The sequence below is a fragment of the Fusarium proliferatum genome, assembly GCF_900067095.1.
Source record: "Fusarium proliferatum ET1 genome assembly, contig: FPRO_scaffold010, whole genome shotgun sequence".
Lineage (NCBI taxonomy): Eukaryota > Fungi > Ascomycota > Sordariomycetes > Hypocreales > Nectriaceae > Fusarium > Fusarium proliferatum.
The window spans coordinates 575,640-599,772 of record NW_022194799.1 but is presented as its reverse complement, the minus strand read 5'-3'; the positions used below and the strand labels follow the sequence as shown (position 1 = coordinate 599,772).

General features: G+C 49.0%; 10 protein-coding genes and 1 non-coding gene across 11 annotated transcripts; 3 read left to right on the top strand and 8 right to left on the bottom strand.

Annotated features, from left to right (window-relative positions):
- Window positions 1–500: 500 nt before the first annotated feature.
- On the bottom strand, window positions 501–878 carry FPRO_11646 (uncharacterized protein; the record flags this gene model as incomplete). The annotated part of the gene is made up of 1 exon (XM_031221145.1): window positions 501–878. The coding sequence occupies one exon, from the start codon at window positions 876–878 to the stop codon at window positions 501–503; it is 378 nt and encodes a 125-aa protein (XP_031086733.1).
- Window positions 879–4,178: 3,300 nt separating this feature from the next.
- Window positions 4,179–5,144, top strand: FPRO_11645 (uncharacterized protein; the record flags this gene model as incomplete). The annotated part of the gene is made up of 1 exon (XM_031221144.1): window positions 4,179–5,144. One exon carries the CDS (start codon window positions 4,179–4,181, stop codon window positions 5,142–5,144), a length of 966 nt encoding a protein of 321 aa, XP_031086732.1.
- Window positions 5,145–5,299: 155 nt separating this feature from the next.
- On the bottom strand, window positions 5,300–6,657 carry FPRO_11644 (putative clathrin-associated adaptor complex medium chain; the record flags this gene model as incomplete). The annotated part of the gene is made up of 2 exons (XM_031221143.1): window positions 5,300–6,273; window positions 6,321–6,657. 2 exons carry the CDS (start codon window positions 6,655–6,657, stop codon window positions 5,300–5,302), a joined length of 1,311 nt encoding a protein of 436 aa, XP_031086731.1.
- Window positions 6,658–7,419: 762 nt separating this feature from the next.
- Window positions 7,420–8,856, top strand: FPRO_11643 (uncharacterized protein; the record flags this gene model as incomplete). Its single annotated transcript, XM_031221142.1, has 1 exon — window positions 7,420–8,856. One exon carries the CDS (start codon window positions 7,420–7,422, stop codon window positions 8,854–8,856), a length of 1,437 nt encoding a protein of 478 aa, XP_031086730.1.
- A 22-nt stretch (window positions 8,857–8,878) lies between these two features.
- Window positions 8,879–9,547, bottom strand: FPRO_11642 (uncharacterized protein; the record flags this gene model as incomplete). The annotated part of the gene is made up of 1 exon (XM_031221141.1): window positions 8,879–9,547. The coding sequence occupies one exon, from the start codon at window positions 9,545–9,547 to the stop codon at window positions 8,879–8,881; it is 669 nt and encodes a 222-aa protein (XP_031086729.1).
- An 812-nt stretch (window positions 9,548–10,359) lies between these two features.
- On the bottom strand, window positions 10,360–11,874 carry FPRO_11641 (uncharacterized protein; the record flags this gene model as incomplete). The annotated part of the gene is made up of 1 exon (XM_031221140.1): window positions 10,360–11,874. The coding sequence occupies one exon, from the start codon at window positions 11,872–11,874 to the stop codon at window positions 10,360–10,362; it is 1,515 nt and encodes a 504-aa protein (XP_031086728.1).
- A 1,467-nt stretch (window positions 11,875–13,341) lies between these two features.
- tRNA lies at window positions 13,342–13,426 on the bottom strand. Its single transcript has one exon. It is a non-coding gene (tRNA).
- Window positions 13,427–18,290: 4,864 nt separating this feature from the next.
- Window positions 18,291–18,728, top strand: FPRO_11640 (uncharacterized protein; the record flags this gene model as incomplete). The annotated part of the gene is made up of 1 exon (XM_031221139.1): window positions 18,291–18,728. One exon carries the CDS (start codon window positions 18,291–18,293, stop codon window positions 18,726–18,728), a length of 438 nt encoding a protein of 145 aa, XP_031086727.1.
- Window positions 18,729–19,339: 611 nt separating this feature from the next.
- FPRO_11639 (uncharacterized protein) lies at window positions 19,340–20,165 on the bottom strand (the record flags this gene model as incomplete). Its single annotated transcript, XM_031221138.1, has 3 exons — window positions 19,340–19,818; window positions 19,865–20,042; window positions 20,091–20,165. The coding sequence occupies 3 exons, from the start codon at window positions 20,163–20,165 to the stop codon at window positions 19,340–19,342; spliced, it is 732 nt and encodes a 243-aa protein (XP_031086726.1).
- Window positions 20,166–20,632: 467 nt separating this feature from the next.
- On the bottom strand, window positions 20,633–21,228 carry FPRO_11638 (uncharacterized protein; the record flags this gene model as incomplete). The annotated part of the gene is made up of 3 exons (XM_031221136.1): window positions 20,633–20,839; window positions 20,922–21,087; window positions 21,140–21,228. 3 exons carry the CDS (start codon window positions 21,226–21,228, stop codon window positions 20,633–20,635), a joined length of 462 nt encoding a protein of 153 aa, XP_031086725.1.
- A 976-nt stretch (window positions 21,229–22,204) lies between these two features.
- FPRO_11637 (HET-6OR heterokaryon incompatibility protein (het-6OR allele)) lies at window positions 22,205–24,016 on the bottom strand (the record flags this gene model as incomplete). Its single annotated transcript, XM_031221135.1, has 1 exon — window positions 22,205–24,016. The coding sequence occupies one exon, from the start codon at window positions 24,014–24,016 to the stop codon at window positions 22,205–22,207; it is 1,812 nt and encodes a 603-aa protein (XP_031086724.1).
- Between the last annotated feature and the right edge of the window lie 117 nt (window positions 24,017–24,133).

Below are 24,133 nucleotides of genomic sequence, written 5' to 3'. Positions count from 1 at the left end.
GGCAAGTCGGCTTGGGGTTGTAGTATAGCTGACGAGTGTGATTCCACCATGACCGCGAGTTTGTGATATATCGTAAGAGGAGAAAGGATCTCCTCAGTCATATCATGACAAGGCGGCCTCGGAATGTACCGTACTGTGAAACCTCAATCGGTTATTGATACTCGTGCCGAAAGTGTTACTCGGCCGTCTCTTCGATCCCATGATCTTCTCTTCTGCAGAAGTTCGTCGATGCCTCCTCTGTCGTGAATCACCGAGATTGGCGACGTGACGATCAAATCTGCATGTAGTCAGCAAGCCAAAAAACCAACAATAAATGTGATAATTATAGACCTGCCGGAATGGAAACGCCATGAGGTGTAGCCTGCATAAATCCGCACATGTGGCTGCTTGAGCTACACCTGCAGACGTCCACAGCGTCGGACTATATGCAGCTGAGACATCAGCTGCAACTCAAATCCCATGAGGAGGCCGATATTCTTCGGCCTCAAGGTCTCGCCTCTTCAAGTTTCGTCGGCTGTGCAGTTCTCGCAAACCTGGTGCGTGCAGTACATCCTTACATCTGCAGATCGAGCATTGTAGCACTGGTAACCAAAGTTCTCCCGTCTTCCACACATGCAGCACTTCCACTGCCCGTTAAGATCAGCGAGACGACATGCTCCAGAGCGACAGTCTGGATCAATTAGACACTGGCTCATAGTACATGGGTCGCTGGGGTCTCCCCGGGGAGAGCTGGTCGAGACGCTGCCACATGGTGCGAGGGGCCGGCTGGTGACGGGATCGTAGTAAGCAGCAGCGCAATACGAGTAGTAGTAGTTCAGGCCAGTTGGGCGGTAACAAGGGGGCACATGGTGGTAGTGGAGGTAGTGGGCGATACACATTGCTGTGGTACACATGTATGTCTCGGGAGGGCGCTTCAGCTGCTGGGAATACGATCGAGTAGAAGGGATCTGACTGCGTGATCGGGAGGTGAGAGTGTTGATGGAAGAAGCAAGGTGACGTGATCTGTAGAGCAGAGCAGAGCAGGATCAGGCTGGACTTGGGAGCGAGGTGCTGGTGAATAATATCACAGTCTATGTAGGTCGTTATTGGTCAGGACAGAAAGGATATGCAGGCCTAGACGAGATGTATGCGTGATCGATGTGACCAGTAGTGTTTCCACCAGATGAGTAATAATAGAAGAGCGTGACGGAAGGCCATCCATTGAAGAAGATGGAAGTCTTTTGTATAAGAGACACGGCCAAGGACGGACTGCTATCAACACGTGCAAACAGTGGACTGATTGATGAACCACTTAATGTCTAACAACACTCAACCCCGGACAAACTCAAATTCAAACTGGGACGAGAGGACGGGCCTCTTTATGCTTTCCTCAATCGTATCACGAGCCAGGCCAACTGCAGGTCCCGACCGTCGCTTATACAAGATACCATCCCATAGGGCTGAAGGAGGCATGCCGCTTTTTTTCAGCACTGACCAGCAGGACCAATTAGACCAGACCGAAAGCCCTCCCGCGAACGGTGGAACATTGCTTAAACAGTCATGGTGCGACGAATCTTAATCCAAGAGGCTGTAAGCGAGGTCCCAGCCTAACTAATGGCCCAGTTGTTCGGCGTTGAAGTTAGACGCGAGGGTTTTCCGCAAATAGGAGTGATCAACTCTATCAGAGGAAAATGACCCCATTGATGCCCAAGAGTGACACGACCACTAAGTTAACTAAGGTAAATTAAATTAAATTGGCTAGTTTCACAAGGTGATCCTCGTGGAAATCTCGTGGCGTTTAACATTTTCTCGGCCACCAGGAGCAATTGCTCCCCCATCAACCTTTTTAATATTATTTCGCAGTGGTATCGTTCTTGGCGGTCAATACCAACAGCCGATGTAACTATATGCCGCGGAAATGCAAGATTTATGTAAACCCGTAGACCAAAGTGCTCTCTAGCTCTGGGCGGAACTAGCAAGACCCAGATGCTCTTGGGGGGGCTTACTCAGGTCTCACTAAACACATGGCTTTCTCGTGGTTGTGTTGCCCTGACCATATTGGTTGGGCACGGGAATTTCTGGATCAGCGTGGGTTTACAGTCGGGGACAGGGCCAATCAAGCAGATCGAATCTCGATATAGGTGTGTGGTCAATTCCGCAGCTGGGAGATATTGGCTTGAGGGTGGGGAGCTGTTTGGCAGATAGATAGATGTGTTAACTAGTCAGCGCTTATATATCGAGACTAAATATCCGTCGGAGTATATTAAAATGGAGTTGGGTGAGTTATGACGTCTGCCTTGGCAAGTGTCTGGCCTAGAACGGAGTTCAGAAGTGTAGTCCTAACTAGGAGGTCTATGTGAATGGCTACCGGTCGATTACGCAATGAATTAAAGAGGAAGGTATAGAGAGTATCGATGATCAGTGGATATTCCTTTTGAGCGAGTTGGATTAAGGACGCAGAGCTAGTTGCTGAGGCTGAATATTGCTACCGTCTGTATCACATCCAGCCTCATGGCCACGATACACAACCGCAATTCTAGAACATCAACCACGCGATTCCGAGGAACGTAGGATCGTGATTAGTTATCTGAGGACACTCGAGGTTCCGAGGAATGATCTGATGTTCGCCAATGGCTGAGTTCCTCCGATCACGTTTCAACATGTTGACTCAACACTACATCCTCGCACAAGCTCAAACATCAGTGAAATATACCTCCTCAACAGCGCCGCAAGAGATATTTATTCACCAAGCAAGGGTATTATCGCATTCTATGCTACTAAGAGCGACGTTCCGCGGCACCCTCCCACCGGAGTCCACCGGCTCCCACCTCCGGCTCCCCGGGGACGTCCAAGCGAAGTCTGATCATCAAGACAAGGATATTCTGTAACTGCCGTTCCAATGAGGGAGAAGTACGGCTGTGCCTCCCGATATCTTTTTCGTTCCTTGGAAGCTAATAGAACTTGTCCGCAAGTTTGTTTTCATTCGAGGTAGGGACACTGACTGGAAGCGGCTCATCTGGCCTTGACAGCTAGCAGAGCTGAAGAAAGATAGAACACAAGATCAAACACACAGGCTCATGGTCCTCGGTGCTATATGAGTGATGTATTTGGCAAGTTACATACGTATTCAACAACTCATCGATTCTACAGACCTCGCGTCATCTATCTTGGCCAACACATCCGGATTCCTGAGACATTGACGAACCAGATCAGGAAGGTGTTATCAACACTCATGCGTCGTCTCTTTTGTTACATACTGACAAGCCAGAGACACGCGATCCCCTGACTGTTGCTAACAGTCACTCATCTACTTCCAACTCTTGGTCAATTGGCTTAAAATGAACCTCACCGATTCTGAGGATCTAGATGGAACTCACGAACGACTGTATAGGGGTGCCGCCTTGACCTGGGACCAAAGATATCCTCGCTGGACAAGAGGGTTGTGAGGAGGGATCATAGACAAGAGATGATCAAGGTAGCCGTAACACCAAGAACAAGATCCGGGGGAACATACAGGTCCAGTTTAGGTCTGTCGATGGCCTCGGTAGCTTTCAAGGACTTGGAGGTAGACACTTCGCAGAACCATCGCTCGTAGGCTGTATCGATCCCAGCTGCACCTTCACATCGCAGTAGACATGGCTGGGCGACTCGCACGACGTTCGAAGCACGACGAGGACAGACTGGGTCACTTGAAGGAGAGGAACGTAGCTTGATCACTCAGGAGAGGAGTGACAGGGATCGAGGCTGCTGCGACATTCCCGGGTTCCTCAAACCTTGACGGTATTGCCTATGTTGTGGTAACTGTATAGATAAGAGCGAAAAAATACAAATACGTGTCGCCAACACACTTGGCCGTAAGCGCTGATAAGATTGAAGTTGCTGACATCTCATCTCACGATCCAACATCCCGCAGTCTTGGTGTGTAGGGTACCAAACACAAATATCCTCGGCACACGTAATACTTTTCGTTCAGTAGTTGCATTTAAGAGGCTTCATTTGTCGAGACTCAAAATCTCAGATCAGCCTTGACACATTTCTGCCCATTCATATCATTTACTCTGTTAGCGCTGATACTGGCTGACGTGATATATACCGGTTGGTGGTCAGAACACCGATCAATACAAATAGAGAGAGAGATTCTTATATCGCATGAATGTAGACAATTGCTCCCCGCAAGCTTTGCATAGTTGTGCGTCGGAATGGCTTTCAAACACTTTGGGAATCTCCCGCTGGAGTTGCAGATGAAGATATGGCAGACTTACACGCATCCCGGACCAGCTATGCACATCTTTGACGTCTGTTTTCCATCATGGAAGGGCGATGAACGCGCTGAAAGAGCTTTCGAGACGCTGAGGAAGGACAAGACAGGAGAAGCCAAGCTCAATAACTACAAAAAGATGGTATTTCTCGACCGTCTGGAGAATGTCAGGCCGAAAGCTGCATTTGACCCAAGTGTGTACCACGCAACAGCCACATCAAGACTGATCAGTCGTCTCGCCGAACAAACCGTCAGAGAGATAGAGGCAAGACAGGCTATGAACGAGATCCATCTCCCCGGCAGAGCCCAAAAGGTCTCCATCCCTGCATCCGACATCCTCATGCTTCGCTTCCGAGAGGAGCCGACCGACCACAACGACCTCGCTACGGAAACACTCCTCGTACCACCGCCAATCAAAGACATCCTCGAGAACCAATGGTCACCGGAAATAGCCACGGCATTACAGAATGCGAAGAAGGTCGCAATCGACGTTTCCGAAACGTGGGCGACAGGGTTGTACGGCGAGCTAGGGCTTGAAGAGGTTGCATTCTTCGCTTGTACGATCCAGAAGGGTCTGGAGGTGTTGTACCTCGTGGATGAGTGCACGGGGAGGTGTAAGCAGTGTGGTAGACAGAACGTCAAGATGAGTGAGATACGAACGCCAGATGCTCTCTGGAAAGGTCTGCGGACGAAGGATACGAAAGATCAGGAGAGACCGGGAGATATCGTGCATGCAGTCTCGAGACGCTACGTCGAAGCGCGGAACCTTTCGGCGCTGGGATGGGAAGAGGAACATCCATCGTACATTTTCGCATGCCTGATCGATACTGCGATCAAGAGTCAACAAGAGGGCGCAGATAGAGGAAAGTTTCAAGGTGTCAGAGTCTTGGTAGTTGAAGATGAGTGATCACGAAGGGACAGAAATAGGATAATGGTTTGATGCTAAAGAAACCGCCCGCTCGACTTTTGCCGGGATATACCATAACGCCGTACATGTTCTACCACTTATATGCATTTAAAATCTGTCCTGTTAGCTGTGTTTGTCACTTAGAATAGGACAACTCACCTTATTTCGTATGATCCTGCTCTCGTCATGTACCGCACCCACTTGACACTCGAATAATTACTCTTCTCAAACACTTTAAGATATCGTACCAACAGTCCTGAACTCGTAAACATGAGCAAGCTAAAGTTCATGCTCAGCGGCGGTCGACTCCATGCCCGCTGGTTCGTCATGCTCGTCAGAATAGCCTCGGCGCTGAGCACGTACTCGCTCTGGCCGGTGAAGCGACCGATCTTCCACACGATGTTGTTCTCACTAGGCTCGTACTTGGCCTTGCCCTGTGTGCAGCGCTCGGTGATCTTTGCGGTGTTCAGAGGCGTGGGGATCTTGACGACGACGTTTGTGGCGAAGAGCTTGGAGCCGAAGTTGGCCTTGACACCGATACTGTATTCCACCTTTGAGCGACCGACTTCGTTGACGATGGCGTGTACCTTGAACGGAAGGTTGACGTTTTCAGTTGCGCGATATCGCATGAGCTCGAATTCACCGTCGGGAGGAACGAAGCTGATGATACGGTCGGCGTCGAATTTACCCAGCTTGACACACTGGTGGAATTGACAATCCTCAAGACTGACACTACCAGCTGCTGCCTTTGTCGCCTTGGTACCCATCTTATTTCCGCTTGGGAGGCTCAGCAAGCCATCATTATCGAGAAGTAGACGATCGTTAAGGCCAAATTTACACTCGGGCGTGCCGGAAAGGTAAGCGCGCATAATAATCTGGCCCGTAACGTCTGCGCGCAGGACAGCGCCGGTAGCGGACATGAGCAGGTTGACGTCCTCGATCACGTCGACGAAAGCCTCATTCTTACGGTACTTTACGTCTGCCTTGCGCCAGGAGAGGGCTCCGGTGGCTTGCATCGTGATCTTGGAGGTGTTTTCGGGGCGGGTCTCGGACTTGACGCCTTCGGTGGTGATGTACATCTTGAGGGTGTCGGTTTCTGTATTTTGAGGGTATCCAAAGTCGATAATTTCTAAGAATGTCAGCGCTGTTATAGAGAGTGTGTGTAGTAGAACATACCGTCTAGGAGCTCATATACCAAGACAAAGTTATTCTTGACAGCCTCCTCATCAAACTTGCCAAAGTAACCCTTGCCCAGCTGAATCAGCCTGTAGAGGAACTCAAACACAAGAGCGGCATTGGCATTGCTCTTTGTGATGGCGACGAGGTAGATGTTCTCATGCTTGACATGGCTGAACGTTGTGCTTCCGAGGGTGAGGATTGGCGATCGAACTTGGGCGTTGGAGATGACCTGGATGCGAAAGACGTCGGCGAGGCGAGGACGACAGTTGTTCCGGAAGGCGCGGAAGATAAGGTTCTCGCCCTTTTGGTTGAAGACCAGAACGCCTGACAACATGGTCGCGATTTGAAGGTGTTGGGGTTGGGGTGATGGAAAGTCTGTTGGAGCGCCATGGGAAGATAGGAGGTGCCGTGGTGGGGGATTCTGCCGGGGAAGCTTGAAGGCGGTGAGCGAGTCGTGGAGATTACTAAAGCCGCGGTTCATTGAGATGAGTGTCAATTGAATGTGAGATACAGCGTCGTTTGCTTAATGATGCATTTTGTTTATTTCAATTGATTTCATCTTTATTGCGCTGTTTGTCGCCGTTGGCGTGTGTTTGCTGCGCATTGATTGACCCGCTGTATCCCATTGATGAACTGGTGAATGAGCCCACTGAAAGTTGCGGAACAGCGCCTCAACTTTGTTTGAACCGTTGGCTTTACACAATAATTACATCTTGGTTAGCTACCGTCATTCGCCTTTTGATCAAAGCTGTGCCTTGGATGTAGCTCTACTGGATAATTCACCCGGATTCCACAACCTTGTATAAAGTAGATTACTTGGCATCGCCAAAGCTCTCCGCGTCATCCATAAGCTGCGCCGCCCAAGGGAACATAAGACTTTAGACCAGGATGCCAAAATAAACCTAGCAAAGATTCACCTAAACTTTAGCTAAACTGCTTAAATACTTTTGTCATCTATGATTGAGGCCCTGAGGTTTCTTACATCCCGAACAGGTACTGGCCGTCAACCTCCTCACCTCATCTTCACCTCTCCCCGTTTATAGCTCAACCTTAACACAATATAATTAACTCCATCTTTTAATAAAAAGTAATTATAATGACAGACGCGACAGAGTTCCCGCAATCTTTTGTCCGACCATGGAAAGAGCTGCTCCAATCGCGACGCGACGAGCAAGAAGATGACTTTCCAAGCTACTACGTCAATAATATCGACTCCCTCATCACGACCAGCTCACCCAAGACATTATACGTTGGAACAGGCCACTCCATATACACGCGCGCTCTCCTACCAGCAATTCTCAGCGCACAGCACTCGGTTCAATTGATCACCTGTTACTGGGCTGCTTCACCGTCTCTGGATGCCATCCGCGACACATTCGAGAAGCTTGCGACGGCGCGTATCGAAGCCAACGTCAAAGAGCCTCTACGGATTACAATAGGCTTCTCATCATTTGGACTATTCCAGAAACTCTTTCATCCTGTATCGCGAGAGGGATATATCTATGAGCCGTCGAAATGGCCTAAGCTGGGTCTGCTCGACCAGCAACTGCTACAGAATGCCAATATCGACCTTACGGTCAAGAGCATCTTTTTCACACCACTAAGCGTTATGCACCCAAAGTTTGTGATCGTCGACGGAAAGAGGGCCTGGGTCCCAAGCTGTAACGTCAGCTGGGAGCGATGGTTCGAAGGTTGCGTTGAGGTCGAGGGTGCCATTGTCGACCGTCTCTTGGCCTTTTATGGTCGCGTTTGGGGTCACAACGATGAACCTCCACGACCATTTGAGTCGCAAGAAGATTCGCAAATCGATCAAAGAGCACCAGATCGACTACAAGCCAACAGTGAAACATCGGCAACGCAGTCGATTGACTTCCCTGCCAGTGGCCCAGTTCCGACCATCTTTCTCCCTTCACCGCATCATCGGAACCCTCGGTTTTCCTTCTTCCCATTTCTGTCGCAGACAAATCCACCGATGACTCCCCTGAATGCAGCACTACTTACACTGTTCAGCAACGCACAGCGACGCATCACCATTCTCACTCCCAATGTCACCTCGTGGCCTGTTGTGGAGAGTCTATTGGATGCGCTCGCACGGGGAGTCGATGTTCAGATCAGAACCAGCAAGGGTATGATGCTGATCGAGCAGCTAGTCACGGCTGGCACAACGACATCCTGGTGTTTGCGCAAGTTTATTCAGAGATACAATGCTCTTGTCAATCAGCCACGATCATCTGATCCTGAAGCGCAATCGCCTGCGCCCGGCAAGCTGGAGATCTTCTACTACAAGCAACTCGACGCTAGACGCGACCAAGAAGATGAACCCGTCGTCAGTCATTTCAAGATGACTCTCGTTGACGACGAGTATCTAGTGCTAGGTTCAGGCAATATGGACAGGGCAAGTTGGTGGACGAGTCAGGAAATCGGATTACTATTCTATGTCCCTGGCTTTCAGGGTCAACACCTCTGGAACGATGTTCTCGAGAAGCGCACAGAAGTCTTGTTTCAATCTGACCACCCTAAGCGATTGATCTGATCGCCCTCAACGATCAAATCGACTACAGCTCAGCCGCCTTGATCTTCTCCCAAACGCTGACAAATGTCGATGGATCATTGGCGCCATGGAGTCGGAACCGGTCCTGAAGAACAAAGTCGGGCACGCCACTGACACCACTGTATCGTGCCTCGCCCGCAAGCTTGTCAACCTCTGGGCCACCCTCGTCGCTCTCGACAATAGCCTTCTGGAACTCATCCTCGGGGATTCCCGCCTCGACAGCCACGTTTCTCAAGGTGTCGTAGCTGGTAATGTCGTCGTTCTTCTCGAAGTACGCAGCGAAAAGGCCATCGAGCGCCTTGCTCTCGGCATCCTGGCCGTGCTTCTTGGCAAGCTGGACCAGTCGGTGCGAGTCCCTCGAGTTTCCTGTCTGTCCCCCGAACTTGAAGTCGATTCCGAGGGACTCTCCGACACCCTTCAAATGCTGTTGCATCTTGACCACACGGTCTCTTCCAAACTTCTCGAGGTAGAACTTTTCCTTGGAGATGCTCGACGCAGGACCTCGGGCCCAATCGGGCGCCAGCTGGAAAGGCTTGTAGCTGATGTCGAAAGTGTCGTTTGAGTCGGGGTACTTCTGTTCCCACAGGCGCTGCGCAGCCTGGAGCTGTCTGCGACCGACATAGCACCAGGGGCAGACGGTGTCGGAAGTGACAGTAACTTTGAACTTTGTCATATTGATGGTGTGTAAGATGATATCTGAGGAGTGGGGCTGTATAGGGAATGGCTCGGGGCAACCCTCTCGACTTATAACTGAAGCTCTTTCCTCTTTGTGCGACGCGATCGCATCAGCGGCTCACGTAATCAGATCGGCGCAGGCGGAAAGTTGAAACCCGCTTTTCTCGGAGTTGGTGGGATACCGAGGCCGGACTGTGGATCCTGTGTTACACGGATTGAGATTTTCTGGTTCCATTACAAAGATGTGCTACGTGCTTTGAAATGCGCTCGGAGATTGGAAGTAAAGAGATTGCGAAGGATTTTCTTTGTGCTACGAACCTCGGCTCGGTGCTTTGCTGCTCCGTTGAAGGGTACGACCGTGGCGATGAAGTGAAGCATTTGCTTGACGGCCTTTTGAGAGCTCACTGTAGCGCTGCATGAGGATGACGCCAGTCTGTACTTTGTAGGGCTGAACTAAGGAGCTAGATGGGCGATCTGATGCAGGCAGGGTACCCCCAGGTTAGCCCAGTTTGTCTGGGGGCTGTTTGACTAACGAGATACGTACGTCGCGGAGGCATGCAGTCTTCGATGCTATTAATAGCAGCAGGCCCAAGTAGAGGCACTTGCGTCTTGAAAGAATCCACAATAGCATGAGCTGGACCTTGCTGATCTTAGCCGTCATGTAGTTGCCGCATGTGTTTGTGTATCACGGTAGATATGTAGAAGTATGAAGCTGAAGAGATGCCATAATTAAATACATTCAGTCACCCCGGATTCATCGTTAACAACATCCGACCAACGCGTCAAAGTTCTTCAGACATCGCCTGAAACTCAAGTCCTGTAGACTGTGCCATCTCTAGGCAGCTTTCCAGTGGCCAAATACCTATCCATAGCCTTACTAGTATCACCTCCAAGATAGTGACTCGTGTGTCCAGCTCCATTCCTCGTAATGCTCACTCTATTCGTCAACTGCTCTCTCACCCCCTCGGCCCAGGTAATACTGGTCTCAGGATCGTACACCGAAGCCGCGATCAGAATAGTAGGAGCATCCTTGATACCATCTGCCAAAGGCCCCTGTGGATTCGTCAACGGTGCAGGCCAACCGATGCATGTACTCTCATAGTAATACGTCTGTGTGGCACCCCTTGTTCTTGGCGCGAATGTGACAGCGTTGATGAGCTTCTGGCGCAAGTCCACGGAAGTCTTGGACTTGTGCAACCAATCTTGACATCCGATGGCAAGGTAACTATATGGGGAACCGCTGGGATCATTGACGACTTTACCACTGGGAGTTGAAGTCGACAGCGCAGTGGCGTTACCCTTGCTAGCTTGAAGAATAGCGTCTCCGAGAGCAGCCCACGTAGACCCAGAGCCAAAGTCCAGATCAACAAAGGTAAGAAGCTCTTGTGCATTGTATCGAATTTCTTCACCGGTCACGTCAGAGCGACATGTCCCGTTGCAGCCAGGTGCAGGAATGGCCTTAGAATCAGCGCGAGCGAGAGTTTCATCCCAGATGCGGCTGGCGTTCTTCCCGTGAAGAGCGCATGTTGAGTTCTTATCGCACCATTTGAAGAATTGGTCGAGGACAGTCTCGTAGGCGGTAGCTTCAGCGAGGAGGGTTGCTATCTCGGACTGGGAGTGGTCCACGTTTGCGTCGAGAGCCATGCGGCCCACTGATTTTGGGAATAGAGATGCATATGTTGCCCCGAGGAGTGTACCGTATGAGAGGCCGAGGTAGTTGAATTTTTCAAGGCCAAGAGCTTTGCGTACGACTTCATGGTCCTTTGCAACATGGACAGAGTCGAGATGTTTGATAAGAGGACCAGTGAGATTGGCACAGCTCTCACCCACGCTTCGACTGTAGTTGAACAGCGCATCGTATTCTTCATCTGTAGTGACGAAAGTCTTGACCCGTTTATTGAAGGCCTTGGGATCGCATTTTACAGGACTGCTTACACCAACACCACGGGGATCGAGACCGATGATATAGTAGGTATCACGAAGCTCATCCGAGAAAGAGATCGCCGGGACGTATGGTGATCCAGCGACGGTGACGGCTCCAGAGGCACCAGGTCCACCAGTGTTGAAGAACAGAACACCATGTTTTTCGCCTTTGCCAGTATGGTTCAAGCGGGTGAAGATCAGCTCAACTGTATCGTCTCCCTTGGCAGACGTAGAATTCCCACTTTGGTATGAAAGAGGGACATTGATCTTTCCACAGTCAACACCCGGTGGAATTCCAGTCGGACATTCTCCCCAGCTTATCTTCGGGGCAGAAGATTTCGTCGCCGCAGCGTCAACAAACTGCAACAGTCCAAAAAGGACAAAAGGTGTCAAAAGCGCCATCTCGGAAAATTGAGCTTGAAAAAATTGGTCTGAGAAGAAGAGGGCATGATGAGTTGTTATATGTCCCCCTCAATGAGGCTGCATCGTGCTGACTGCCGAAAGTCAATTGGAGCCGTGTGTTCCGTGGGCGGGAGATGAATGGACCAGCTAGTGCTGACTGCTACCACAGACGTCATTGATGTACAAAAATGGAACTATTGACCCGGATGGTCGGAATCGCATTCGCTTTGATCGGCCTGGACGTATTTGTTTACGAGGGATTGGCTTTTACACGGTTGAGGGTGGGGATGGTGATGGGGAGGTTGGGGTTGCGCTTAGCATAGACGCGGTCGTTCGATAGTCTGATATAGATCGCTTTAGTATAGTCTACTATATAACTAACTATTTCTTAGAGATTAAATGTCTCGTATTCTCCAATTGCATTAACTAATCATTTATCATCTCTGCTATATGTAGATAGAATTTATTGTTTGGCAGCCTCAACTGAGAGAGCATGATTGCGTACAATCTGTCTGCCGCCACTATTGCTGCAAAATCGAAACTTGACAGTAGATAATAATTACATATCTGTATAATGAGAGAAGTGATGCTGGGAATGGCGTCTACCTTGTACTCGATTGAGGACGATATCTGTAAGCTCGTTTTCGTGTCTTGTGACATTGCCAGTGAATATGTTTTGCAACGAACTGCTGTGCCGTTCAACTTACCGGGCTGCAATTGTGACTCTCTTGATGATAGGTTGATATACGTGTGCACAGGCTCTTCAGTAATGAATCGTGCCACTGAGAATTCATGAGCTACAGGAACGATTGAATCAAGCACATTGACCAAGGGAGAGGTAATGCACCCTGTTTCAGTAATAATTGACTGCAGGACCGATTCTGAAAATTTGAGCATATGGGTATTCCTTGTAGGATGAAGCGACGGTATGAAAGCCATTGGCCGTTGATGTGCCGAGTTCCAAGCTGGTGGACCGTAGTTCCAGGGGTGAAACTTGTAGCAGTCGTAACTAGATCTACGATGGGTTCATCTCTTATTTGATACTTCTATGATCGAGATTGACACCCCAATATGCATTTGAAACGAATTTTTGAATTTTCGAAGCATTGGCGAAGCATGTGTTCTCTTTGGCATCCGGTTTATCTCATCAACCGCCTCACCCAGATTAAGGAGCGTCGAGGACCGAGTCAAAGAACAGCGCCACGACAAGGCAATTTGGCACTCAGGGGTTCCAAAATCCGATTGACAGTATCTCAAGCCATTTGCCATCAGTTTTGTCAATTATATAAGAGCCAAAAAGGGGATGCCTGTACTTGTGCTTGCGCCCCCTTCTGAAGCCATTCACAGCAAAAAAAGGTTCGCAAAGCACTGGGCATGCCTACTAATCCCCCCTGAACGCTGAGCGAACAGGATTTACCCCCGAGTGGACCCAGGGGACAATTACCGTGTCTGCATCTCCCACCCAGACAGAGCGAGCCGGAGTCGAACCGGCGGACTTTGGATCCACGCTGCCAGACGGTTCACCATGCTTTAACCACCCAGCCACCGCTCCGGTAATTGTTGGAAACAGTGTCTGTGTTTTTGGTTTATAAAGGTATTGACAGTCATGTCGTGGGGAAGGTGGTGGAGTACGCTTGGTGTTGCGGTAGTTGCTCCTTCCTGCGTTGAGAACTGGGAAAAGGAGCGCCGACAGGGGAAGGAACGAGAGGGGCGCGGTGAATGAGCCACCTGTGGCTGACAAGACCAGTACTATCAGTGCTTCTCACCATGTGCTGAAAACATTTGAGCAGAGCTGCCTAAAAAGCAACGCGAAAAAATAAAAGAGGAGTGAGTTTTGATGTGGCCGAAGAAAAATGGTGCGCGAGATATCTTGGGGTTTCACGTGACCCAGTCAGTCCACGGGAGATCGCCGCCAAGCGGGGCGGAGGATGGCTCTAGTGGCACGTCCCCAACTTCATGCCTCCGCTAATAGACAAATATGGGTGTGTATTGAGCTTGGTTGTAAAAGACTGAAATCAGAAGACTGCTAAGTGAAACAAGTATCAGACTAGTTGAGAGAGTCCTGCGGTGTGACTAACCAATGTAAGGAGAGAACACATCTGCTACTACCAGCTCGCCTTGGCGACCAGAACAAGAAGACATCTTCTGTAGCTGGGGAATTGGACTGTGATGGTAAAAGGATCACTGGTGCAGGGAGTTGAACAGAGTGACTGGAGGTAAGGTTTTTTTTTTTTCAGTGGGGAGCAAGGAGCAAAAACAAAAAATACACAATGTTCACCGTGACCATTAGGCCACGGCTAGCATGGTGAACCGTCTGGCAGACAAGGGCTTACTGCATAACCTGAACTATAAGACAGCACCCTGTAAAAATTCCGAGAAAACAAGAAGAATTCTCGAACCAGTGGTCTGCAGGATAGAGTTCCTCATGAGGGCCCGACAAAATTTAAAAAAGAACACAATGAATCACCGTGACCGTCAGGCCACAGCTAGCATGGTGAACCGTCTGGCAGACAGCATCATATAGCGTAACACTCTTTAAATGGCATTCTTGGGCAGCACAAGCTGCCCTGAACAAAAATTGCGAACCACAGTTATCGAACCTGAGTTCTAAAAGAAAGTTTCATCCTTTGACTTTTCTCAAAAAATGAACACAATGTGCACCGTGACCATCAGGCCACGGCGAGCATGGTGAACCGTCTGGCAGACAACACCTTACCAGTAATATTGACTATAGCTTGTCACCATCGTTTGAACCTCCACGACACCGAGGATTTTATGTAGTTCTCGAACCCAGAAGCTGGAGAATAAAGTTCGAGCGCATCATAGGGCAAAAAAAAAAGTACACAATGTTCACCGTGACCATTAGGCCACAGCTAGCATGGTGAACCGTCTGGCAGACAACATGTATAGACGCAACTTGGTCTATAACTCCTCTGCCAGAATTGTTTATCTACATCCCCACACAACCAGGAGGTTTCGAACCAAAACAAGAAACAGAGTTTCGGCAACCAGCAAAAAGTACACCATGTTCGCCGTGACCGTCAGGCCACAGCTAGCATGGTGCAGCGCAGCAGATGATATGTATGGACGCAACCCGGCCTATACCACATCTGATTGAATGGCATATCTACAAAACCACGAATATTGGGGTATCGAACTTGTGCAATATTTGATAGAGTTTCCTCCAGCGGCCAAAGAAGACACAGTGTTTCACCGACCATCAGGCCACAGTTAGCATGGCGAAGCGTCGGCAGACAACTACTCATTGCATAACCTGACCTAGAACATACTGAACTAAGTTGAGGTGCCTTGGAACTAAACCGCTGCAGCCAATTTTCTAACTTGAAAGCAAGAGAACAGACTTTCGCTATGTAGAAAAATAAAAAGACATGTTCGCTATGACCATTACGCCATGACTTGCATGGTGAAGCGTCGGCAGACAAGAGCTTACCACGAAAACCGGATTATAGCCTGCCTGCTGAAAGAACCAAGAAGTCTGACCCTGTCGAAAGACTCAAAACGTTACAATGCAAAATTTTCGAACCTGGGCGTTACTGCAAAAAGGAGGGGAAAAAAACATGGTTGCCATGGCCCATTGGGCCACAGCGCGCATGGTGAAGCGTCGCCAGACATTGGAGTCTTAGATACCAGACCTTATGTAGCTATTGCAAGTGCCACCACTATGCGGAGCGCTCACCTTCTACATACAGTGGCCAGGCAACCGTCATCAACAAATTCCTGTTTAGCATGACTGTTGAGTGTCAAAAAGAAACCTGACTACCTGAGTATGTAGGATGCTAGAGAATGTCATGAGACATTGCGCTCGAACCTGGGATAAGTGTAAGAAAAGACCAAAAAATATTCAGGATGGTTGCCGTGGCCTATTGGGCCACAGCGCGCATGGTGAAACGAAGCAGCTATTGGGGTCTTAGATACTGGACCTTATAAAACTGTTACAGATTCTCATAGGCGGAAGTAGGGATGATTGCCCCTTTCATCGCTGTGCGTATGGATACAGGATGGGATACACCGTCGGCAAGTTTACAAAGCCATGTTGCAGAGATGGCAGAGTGAAGCACTAATACAGTCAATGCCGATCGGGAAGAGCCATGTCCATATTGGAACTTTGCGACTACATCCCAAATGCTGCTCATTGCACCCAACTCTCGGTCGCCACTCTGAGTTAAGAATTGCCATAAAGGAGTCACAATTCACTGTACTCACATGACTACGGCTTCGCACGAAGGGTAAGAGATCAATAAAATGAGCATATTAATATCTTCATTTCAATGGCTACCTCGTAGATATCCTCCGACAACAGAGGCATTGGCTACAGGTGGGTGGCATGGCGTGAACAACAAGGACGCGAAGAGTGCCTGGGAAGGAGCCTGGGGGCTGTCACTCGCTGGAGTCTATTATCTCAGTGATGCTCGAATCGAACTTCTCCTCAGAAAATCGACCACACGAGAACATAGGAGCCAGTAAAAACGCATTGTCTCCATCGTCGCGGACGAAAACACCGCTCGTCAAGACGCCTGAGCCTGAAGACCACTACGAATGCCACAGCAAGCCAGATGCACATCTCTACCAGGAAACCCACCTCGCAAGCCCGACAACCTGCTCGCAAAGTCCCATGAAGACCCTCGCAACACAACGGAGCACCGAGCTTCAACAGACTCATCATCAACATCTCGTGCGATACCGCAATGCTCACGAGGGAAGGAACAACGAATCACGGCGCACAAATCCTTCGTCAAATTGCTGACGCAAAAGAGGGCTGGATCTGGTATTATCGCTCGGGAGTCGTGCGGGCGAGACGGCTTGGAGACTCACGATGGACCGAAACACCCGGAATTGGTTCAACATCAAACTCAATCAATTGTCCCTGAGTCAAACATTGTTGCCGGTGCGGTGTGCCGATCCTCCCCCCCTTCGACGTGCCGGACGATCTTCTCAAGGAAGCCCTGGGGGCAAAATCATCGAAATTTACCAGAAGAAAGCTCTTCGACTCTGGAACTATGTGAACACGATTGCACTACCTATGCCCTTGATCTCTATCTGTGTGATAATGGGAAGGAAGTTTGCATTCACTTCAACTCCCAGCCAAACTTGTCTACTGAAAGCGCACAAGAAAAAGCCCCGACGACAAGACCTCCAAGATACATAATAGAGAGGAGGCAACCCGTCAACAGGCATCCATCATAACGGAAGTGCTCGGTGTGAGCGAGTTAGGAGAGCCAATTAGGATGGCCAATGTCCACGTCACGAATCTTCCGGAGCCAAGAGGCATCAGTTGGTATAAAAGAGAGTTCTTCGTGAACCAGGATACCAGCAGCGCTCAAGCCGTCCCTATTGGCTGGGGTTATATGCTTCGGTAAACCTGGAAAAGCTTACCTTACCTCAAGAATATGTACCGAGGATTGGCAGAACCTTGCTTCTCCTATATACTTTAGGCAAAAAGCACGAGGAAGATCCAACACAGATGATTGTCGCAATAATTAGGCACCAGCTTCTTGTCTCTTGTATGGAGTAGAAACTAGCCTATTTAATTTACCTTATACTGGGCCTTTAAAGAGACCTTGAGATCTTACCAATGAAGTTAGAATACTGCAAAGCTCACTAGCAGGCTTATGGTAGCAGAAGGGACATGTAGCAAAAGATCACTGTTTATGGGATAGATAACTAGAGTGAAATTGAGATGTGCTTGTGGCTCCTTGTGAGAATTTTGGACAGTTTCTCGGCATGTGGTGTTTCACCCATGTCACCAAGGATCCTAGGCGGCATCGGAATATCGCTTTCGTCTTCCGATCATCCGAAATTTTACAGCGGTATTGAAAGAAAGGTTGGACCAATAGGTGGCATTTATCACTGCTTTAATGTCTCTTTGCGCAAGCCCATAAGCTGACTTGATGTGTCAAGCCGGTATCCTTCCCGACAAGCCATCAGCTGACACCGATCCTTTGTCTTCATTCAACCAATTGATCAACTCAGAGAATCTATTACGTATCCGCATTTTCCTCTGCATAAGAGGTAAAGTTCAAGGTAAGAAAGGGCTGGTCTGGAATGGTCCTTGCAGATCATAGCGCAAAGCGGCCCAAAAAGAGGCGTCTTGCCCTGAAACCGCGTTGCTAAAATTGGAAAATCATGTCTCTGGCATGGATCACCACTGGGCATGATTTTCAGCTGAGGCTTTCTCAAGTGCAGTGACGATGGCACTGTGTCATGGCTTGTACTATTAGAGTAGTTATACGAGGTGGCGTTCATTACCTCGTGGTACTGTAATCACGGTTAAGTGAAGCGGGTGTAAACGCGTCCTAGGCTGATTCCAATTGATTAAGCTTATTGAGAAACTTATAACTGCCGACTTCCCCGCAAGAATATTGAGTGATCCTCAATTCCACTTTTATTACTTCACAATGTTGTTTCAGAATATCCTCATCGCCGCTTCCATCGGCCTCGCAGCCGCATCTCAGTCCTCGGGGCAAGGATGTGGTCGCAAGATCGCACCCTGTCCCGAAGATACCACCTGCAAGCCAATTCTTGACAACTGCAAAGACCTCAACAAATGCTCAGGCATGTGTTACTTCAAGAACCAATATCAAACCTGTGGAGGCTTCCGCGCCACGCCTCCTCCGCCCTGCAAGAAGGGAACCCACTGTGTTGATGACCCTCGAACTCCCGGGGACTGCGGCATGGCTTGTGATAAGCCTGGCATCTGTGCGCCCAAGAAACCGCACACATGTGGAGGAATTATAGGAAAGAAATGCCCCAAGGGTCTGTACTGTTACGATGATCCGTCGGATGATTGTAATCCTAAGAAGGGCGGGAATGATTGCTCTGGAATTTGCCTGTAGGGAGCAGCTTTGAGGGTACACTCATGCATGACCCGACTCACATCATTTACGACGGTCGAAAGTGTATTGATGAATACAGTGGACTATGGAAAGGATGGGCTGATAACTTTATGCATGACTGATCTGCTGTGTTGAATCTTGTCAAGTGAACCGCCAATTAAATAGAGATTCACACTTATTCGAGGGAACGTTACAATTACAATTCCATGGCCTCAAAATATTCTCACGTGTTCAATTTGGGGAATCACGAGCTGAAACACCATCAGCTGTAGAAACGGGTGATCGCCGTGCATGAAATCCGCCCCGTAATGCGTTTCAAAACATTGGTGTCAAACATGTGATTTAAACCAAATGTCCAAGCTCTACCAATTGTTTCTTGAGCTGCGAATCCTTCCAATTTGATGGCATTTTGCGAAACGAGATTGGATGATTTAATTGAAGAATTGACCAATGATCGTAAATCGTGTTCAATGCCAAACGCGGGATGTTTCAAAAACGCGGCTCTAGATTAATTGCTTCGGGAAAATGATTGCGATCAACGCAAGGGCTTCTATTCATCTATGTACGATCCGGAAAATATGCTAGAGAATTGTGTCAACTTGTGCACACTTTTACAGTAATTGCCAAAATGCTGCAGCAACGCCAACGGCAGCGTAGAGGTTGGGTCCTGCGGAATTGGCGACGTTGGAACCGTCGGTCGGAGACGGAGTCGCAGTAGTGGTATCGGCAGTTCCAGTAACCGTGATAACAGAGTCATCGCTAGTCTGATCAGCCGTCGCTTCAGCTGCACTGCCCGACGCGTCGTTCGTTTCTTTCGGCTTGCTGACTGTGGTCTTGATCGAGGTCGCGGTTGTTTCACCAGCAGATGACTCAGAAGTGACCTCAGAGGTCTTGTCACTTGAAGTCTCCTCAACCTTGGATTCTGTCTTGGCCTCTGTAGTGGTAGTCGGCACCTCATCTGTTGTCTTTCCAGCCTCGGTGGTTGGCTTCACCTCGTTGCTAGCACTGGAAGTTGGGGCATCGACAGCCGTAGTCTCATCAGTCTTGGGAGATCCCCCAGAGCCCCCGAGATCAATATGCTTCCCAAGTTCTGAATATCGTCAGCATAGCATTCATCGACGAGCTACTATACGTACTTCCGCAAAGCTCATTTGCCCAAGCCATAGCCCCAGCTTTCTCATCGGCGCAAGTCTTGTCAGCGCATTGCACAAAGTTGCTCTGCAGCGTAGGCATTGTGCAGAAGCAGAGATAGTTCGTCGCCTCTTTGCATCCCGCGGGTGGACCGTTAGTGATGAGTCCTTGGAAGCAGTCAATCTGTTGCGTCGTGAGTATTAGAGAATCATAAGATGGTTGGTTTCATACGGCACACGTAGAGTCGGCTGCGATGGCTACCGAGGCCATGAAAAGAACCAGGTGGATGGAGGTAGGTTTTTTCATCATGGCCGATTTGAAGAAAATATTTTGGTGATGGCGTTGAAGATTTCGGCAAAACGATGAAGGAGGAAGCCCGGTGACATATGTATGAGGAATAAATATCGAATGATGCCCCTGCCCTTAGCCGTGTTTCAAGATCGTCTATGCAAGACCTTGGTCGATCCTACGTTTCATCCCTTGGCCCCTTGTCAAATTCACTGAAACAACCCCCTCCCAGAACAAAATGGCTTTCTAACTGGTGATTGGATGTCAGTTGGCTCAGTGGAAGATCAAGGACTATCTGCATGTGATGTCTTATCTTGTCAAACTCTGATAATATTGACTCTGCCGCATGGTGTTGGATGCAATGCAATAAATGAAGTTCAGGCAATCGTCAAAATTGAATTTAGCGAACAAGATATGAATTGGAGATTTCGATTAATAGTTAATGCCTCAGCCGGGGGCACGTAAGTAGATAGTCAAAATAGCGACTACCAGTGCTCTGGTCCAATCTCGACAGTGTTGACGTCAACACCGTCCTTGAACCAACGATCCTCTTCACTGATCTTGACATTGTTTCCGCTCATCTGCCTCTTCTTCATTAGACCATTCTCATCGAAAGTCCAGTCCTCAAGTCCATAGCATCGCCACCACTGACCATCATCATCGCGAAACTCATACCAGAACTGCACGGCGATCTGCGAGCGTCAGAATGAGATCTTCCTTCAAGAATCCAGAAAAGCCGTGGTGACAGAGTTTCATCTCAGAGAGTTGGCTCACCTTATTGTCATCAAAAGCAAAAAGCTCCTTGCGCAATTTATAGTCGTGTTCTCGATTCCATTTATCCGTCAAGAATTTCTCAATTTGGTCACGGCCCTTGATGAAGGTATCTCGGTTACGCCAGATCGAGTCAGGCGTGTAAGCCATCTTGACCTTTGCTGGATCTCTTGAACAGAATGTGAGTCATAATGTTTGCTTACGAGTGGAGGGGATCTTACTGGGTGTTCCATCCATCTTGGGCGGCTTTGACTTTTACGTGAGCAGTCTCTCTGGTGTAAGGAGGGAAAGGGGGTCGTTGTTCAGCCATGTTGTTGATTGAAGAGATCCGAATGAGTTATGGAGGTACTGATATGTAGTTGAAAAGGTGAGGCATAAGCTTTATACTATCTGAGGAGATGATATGCGGCAAAAGCGGGGTTTATTGCGGCGCGCTGACTGCGGCGTTCTTGGTGATGACCTGGATGTCAATCCTGAATAATTGATTACGCATGCATTATAGAACCCTTAGTCAAACTAGATGCCGAGAATCCGAGCCAAGCTAGAGAGAAATGACTCGTGGGCGTTTTCTTTGCTGTAGTCTAAAGAACGAGCTTTTGATATATATGCCTCAAAATTGGTTCGGCTCGTATTTCTGTTATGTACAGTTATAGGTTCAAGATTCTCCGAAGTTTGACTTCCACCTGAAGACCGTTGAGACACTATAACTGTGCTCGTATAGCTTTCACTTCCACAATGCACTATTGGCTGATAGAAATATATTTTGACGTAATAAGTAAGGGAAACCCATTCTCTCGACCAGCAAGGAAGTTAGGTAATTGCCAGAGAATGAATATCAGATGGGAGATTCAAAGGCAGTCCTAGAAATAAGATCAATAGTTGGAGGGTTGTAAGTCGTTACCAGTCCAGGAGGACAAGCTAGATTATCTGTGGTAATATGAGCTCCCAGCCACAAGTCTCAACTGTAAATAATAGAACAGCTTCACCCGAGGTGACCAGACCGAAAGACTCTGAATCATCCAGGGTTGGTGCTCTTGCTTCGTTACTTTGGAACATGCATCTTTCGACCGTTAAATTAGTCTGGCACACAGCTAGCCTATCCCAGCTTCAATTGTACCCTATAGCTTGTATGAAGGACTATATGCCCAGCCTATCCAGCAATCTCAGCTTGTTTCTAGATATAATCCATTGCATCGGAATGTCCCTGAATTCAATCAGCTGTTACCTATTCCATCTTCAGACTTGAGAAGTAGCTCAAGAGTACGCCCAAATCTTAGTTTCTTTTACTATACCAGCACGATTCGCTCAATTTTCGAGTTCTGGTGGCTTGATTCCGCGAATTGCCCTTTAAACATGAACCCATCAAGGAAAGCCTCCCCTTTCACTCCATATCGGAGCGCACCATCCGTGCTAGGGGACAGCAAAACAGGGGTACTACAGCCCCCAATGAGCCAAATTTCATCACCGATCGCAGCACCCTCTCGACCAAGGCCCATGTAACCCTTGGAAGTGATGAACGGATCCCAAGATACCAGGCGCTTCATTCTGATAAACGCCTTTTGTCCGGGCCCTATGCCACTGCTTTTGGGCTTGAACCCGTACGCTTCAAGCCGCTTACACAATGCTGAGCCACTGCACCAGTTGTAGAAAATTGTTGGAATGTCGTCAGGCGAGGGGACGGGCTCCAGGTAAATCCCATCTAGACTCAAAGTTCGGATGAAGGCTTCTGCTCGACTGACGGCATCTGAATACGGTGCAGGTTCCTCCACTGGAGTCATCCAGAAATCCAGATACTGTTGGTACAGTTTTGAGTTGGCATCTGAGAAGTCAGGGGCTCTATCGCGAGGACAGAAATCAGCTATTGAACTGATCCTATCAATCAAGACTCCCGAGACCGTCAGCTGATCTACCTCGAAGGAAGGGTTGAAAGGAACCAATTCGGAGGCATTAAAAAAGCTCTCCTCATGGTCGATATGGCTGAGACCCAAGCAACGCCTCAGCCTCTGTGAGTGCCAGTTGGGCACCCAAGAAGGGCCTGCGAAAGGACGCAAGACTGGGTTTCCAGGTGATCCAGAGCAGATGTTATCGCGTTGCTCAGGAGCACAGAGGCCAAGAAACTCCAAATTACAATGGATATCTGCATGTAAGATAGCTGAACGCTTGTAGACCTCCTCGGGCTCGAGGTCGTACCGAACTGAAGTTGCATTAGCCTCCTGGGGGTTGCAAACACCTAGTAACGAATAGACCTGATCGTGGGCAAAAGTTGCTCGGGTGAAACGGAGATGCTCCATCAGCCAGAAAAGACCAAACTGATTCTGATCTATTTCTAATGCCTGTCTGAGCTCTCTCAACACTCTCACAGGCCGTACTTCGCCCGTGTTTCCACGCTTGAGCTTTTTCATCGGCCGTGGCCGTGCAAGTAACGACTTAACAGCCATGTCGACGCCTCGGAACACATCATCCATGGAGATTGAGTCCGACCCGCAAAGGAAGATGGCGGTCTTTGGGAGCACGGATTCCTGGATCACCCATCGTCGGTGAAACCACTCGCAACCAAGCAGGCGTCGAATTGCATCCCATCCCATAGGATGAAACGGGATCTCGTTGTCTGTGTGATGTGAACTGAGTTGACGCAAATGCCGGAATGCATAGCGCAAATGACTGTCATATTCGTGAATCCAGACGACCACGGACCTTGCCTTTGAGTAGATATCTCGCATCAGCGGAATCTGCAACGCCTTCTCATTATTGTCCAGTTGGTCGATGCAGATCATGTCAATCCACATCGGCAGCCTCTCATTGCCTTCCCAGATTTCAGGCAGGGTTTCAGGTGTATGGCAGAGCATGTTGACAAGAAAGGACTCCAGGTTGAGTGAAATCTGTAGGTTCTTGACTCCACAGCCTGACTCAAGGGACATGGCCCGGTCTGCCTTCTTGTCTCCCCAGACATGGGAAGCGGAAACGAATGCAGGCGCACTGCCTATGCTGAATCGCCGTACACGGCCGTTTAGGTCGCCTGAAGCAGTTGCCGGAAGAAGATCGAGCAGCCGTATTTCATGCGCTGGTTCGCGAAGGCAATAATAGTGGCTAGAGTCCATTTAAACAGCGAGATCTGGAACGCGAGTGTTTGAGTCGAGATGACAAGGCTGTCAATATCCCCTCCCTGTTGACCCTTGTCTTATACTCGGAATTACTCGTTCCGGCGCCTGTCTATC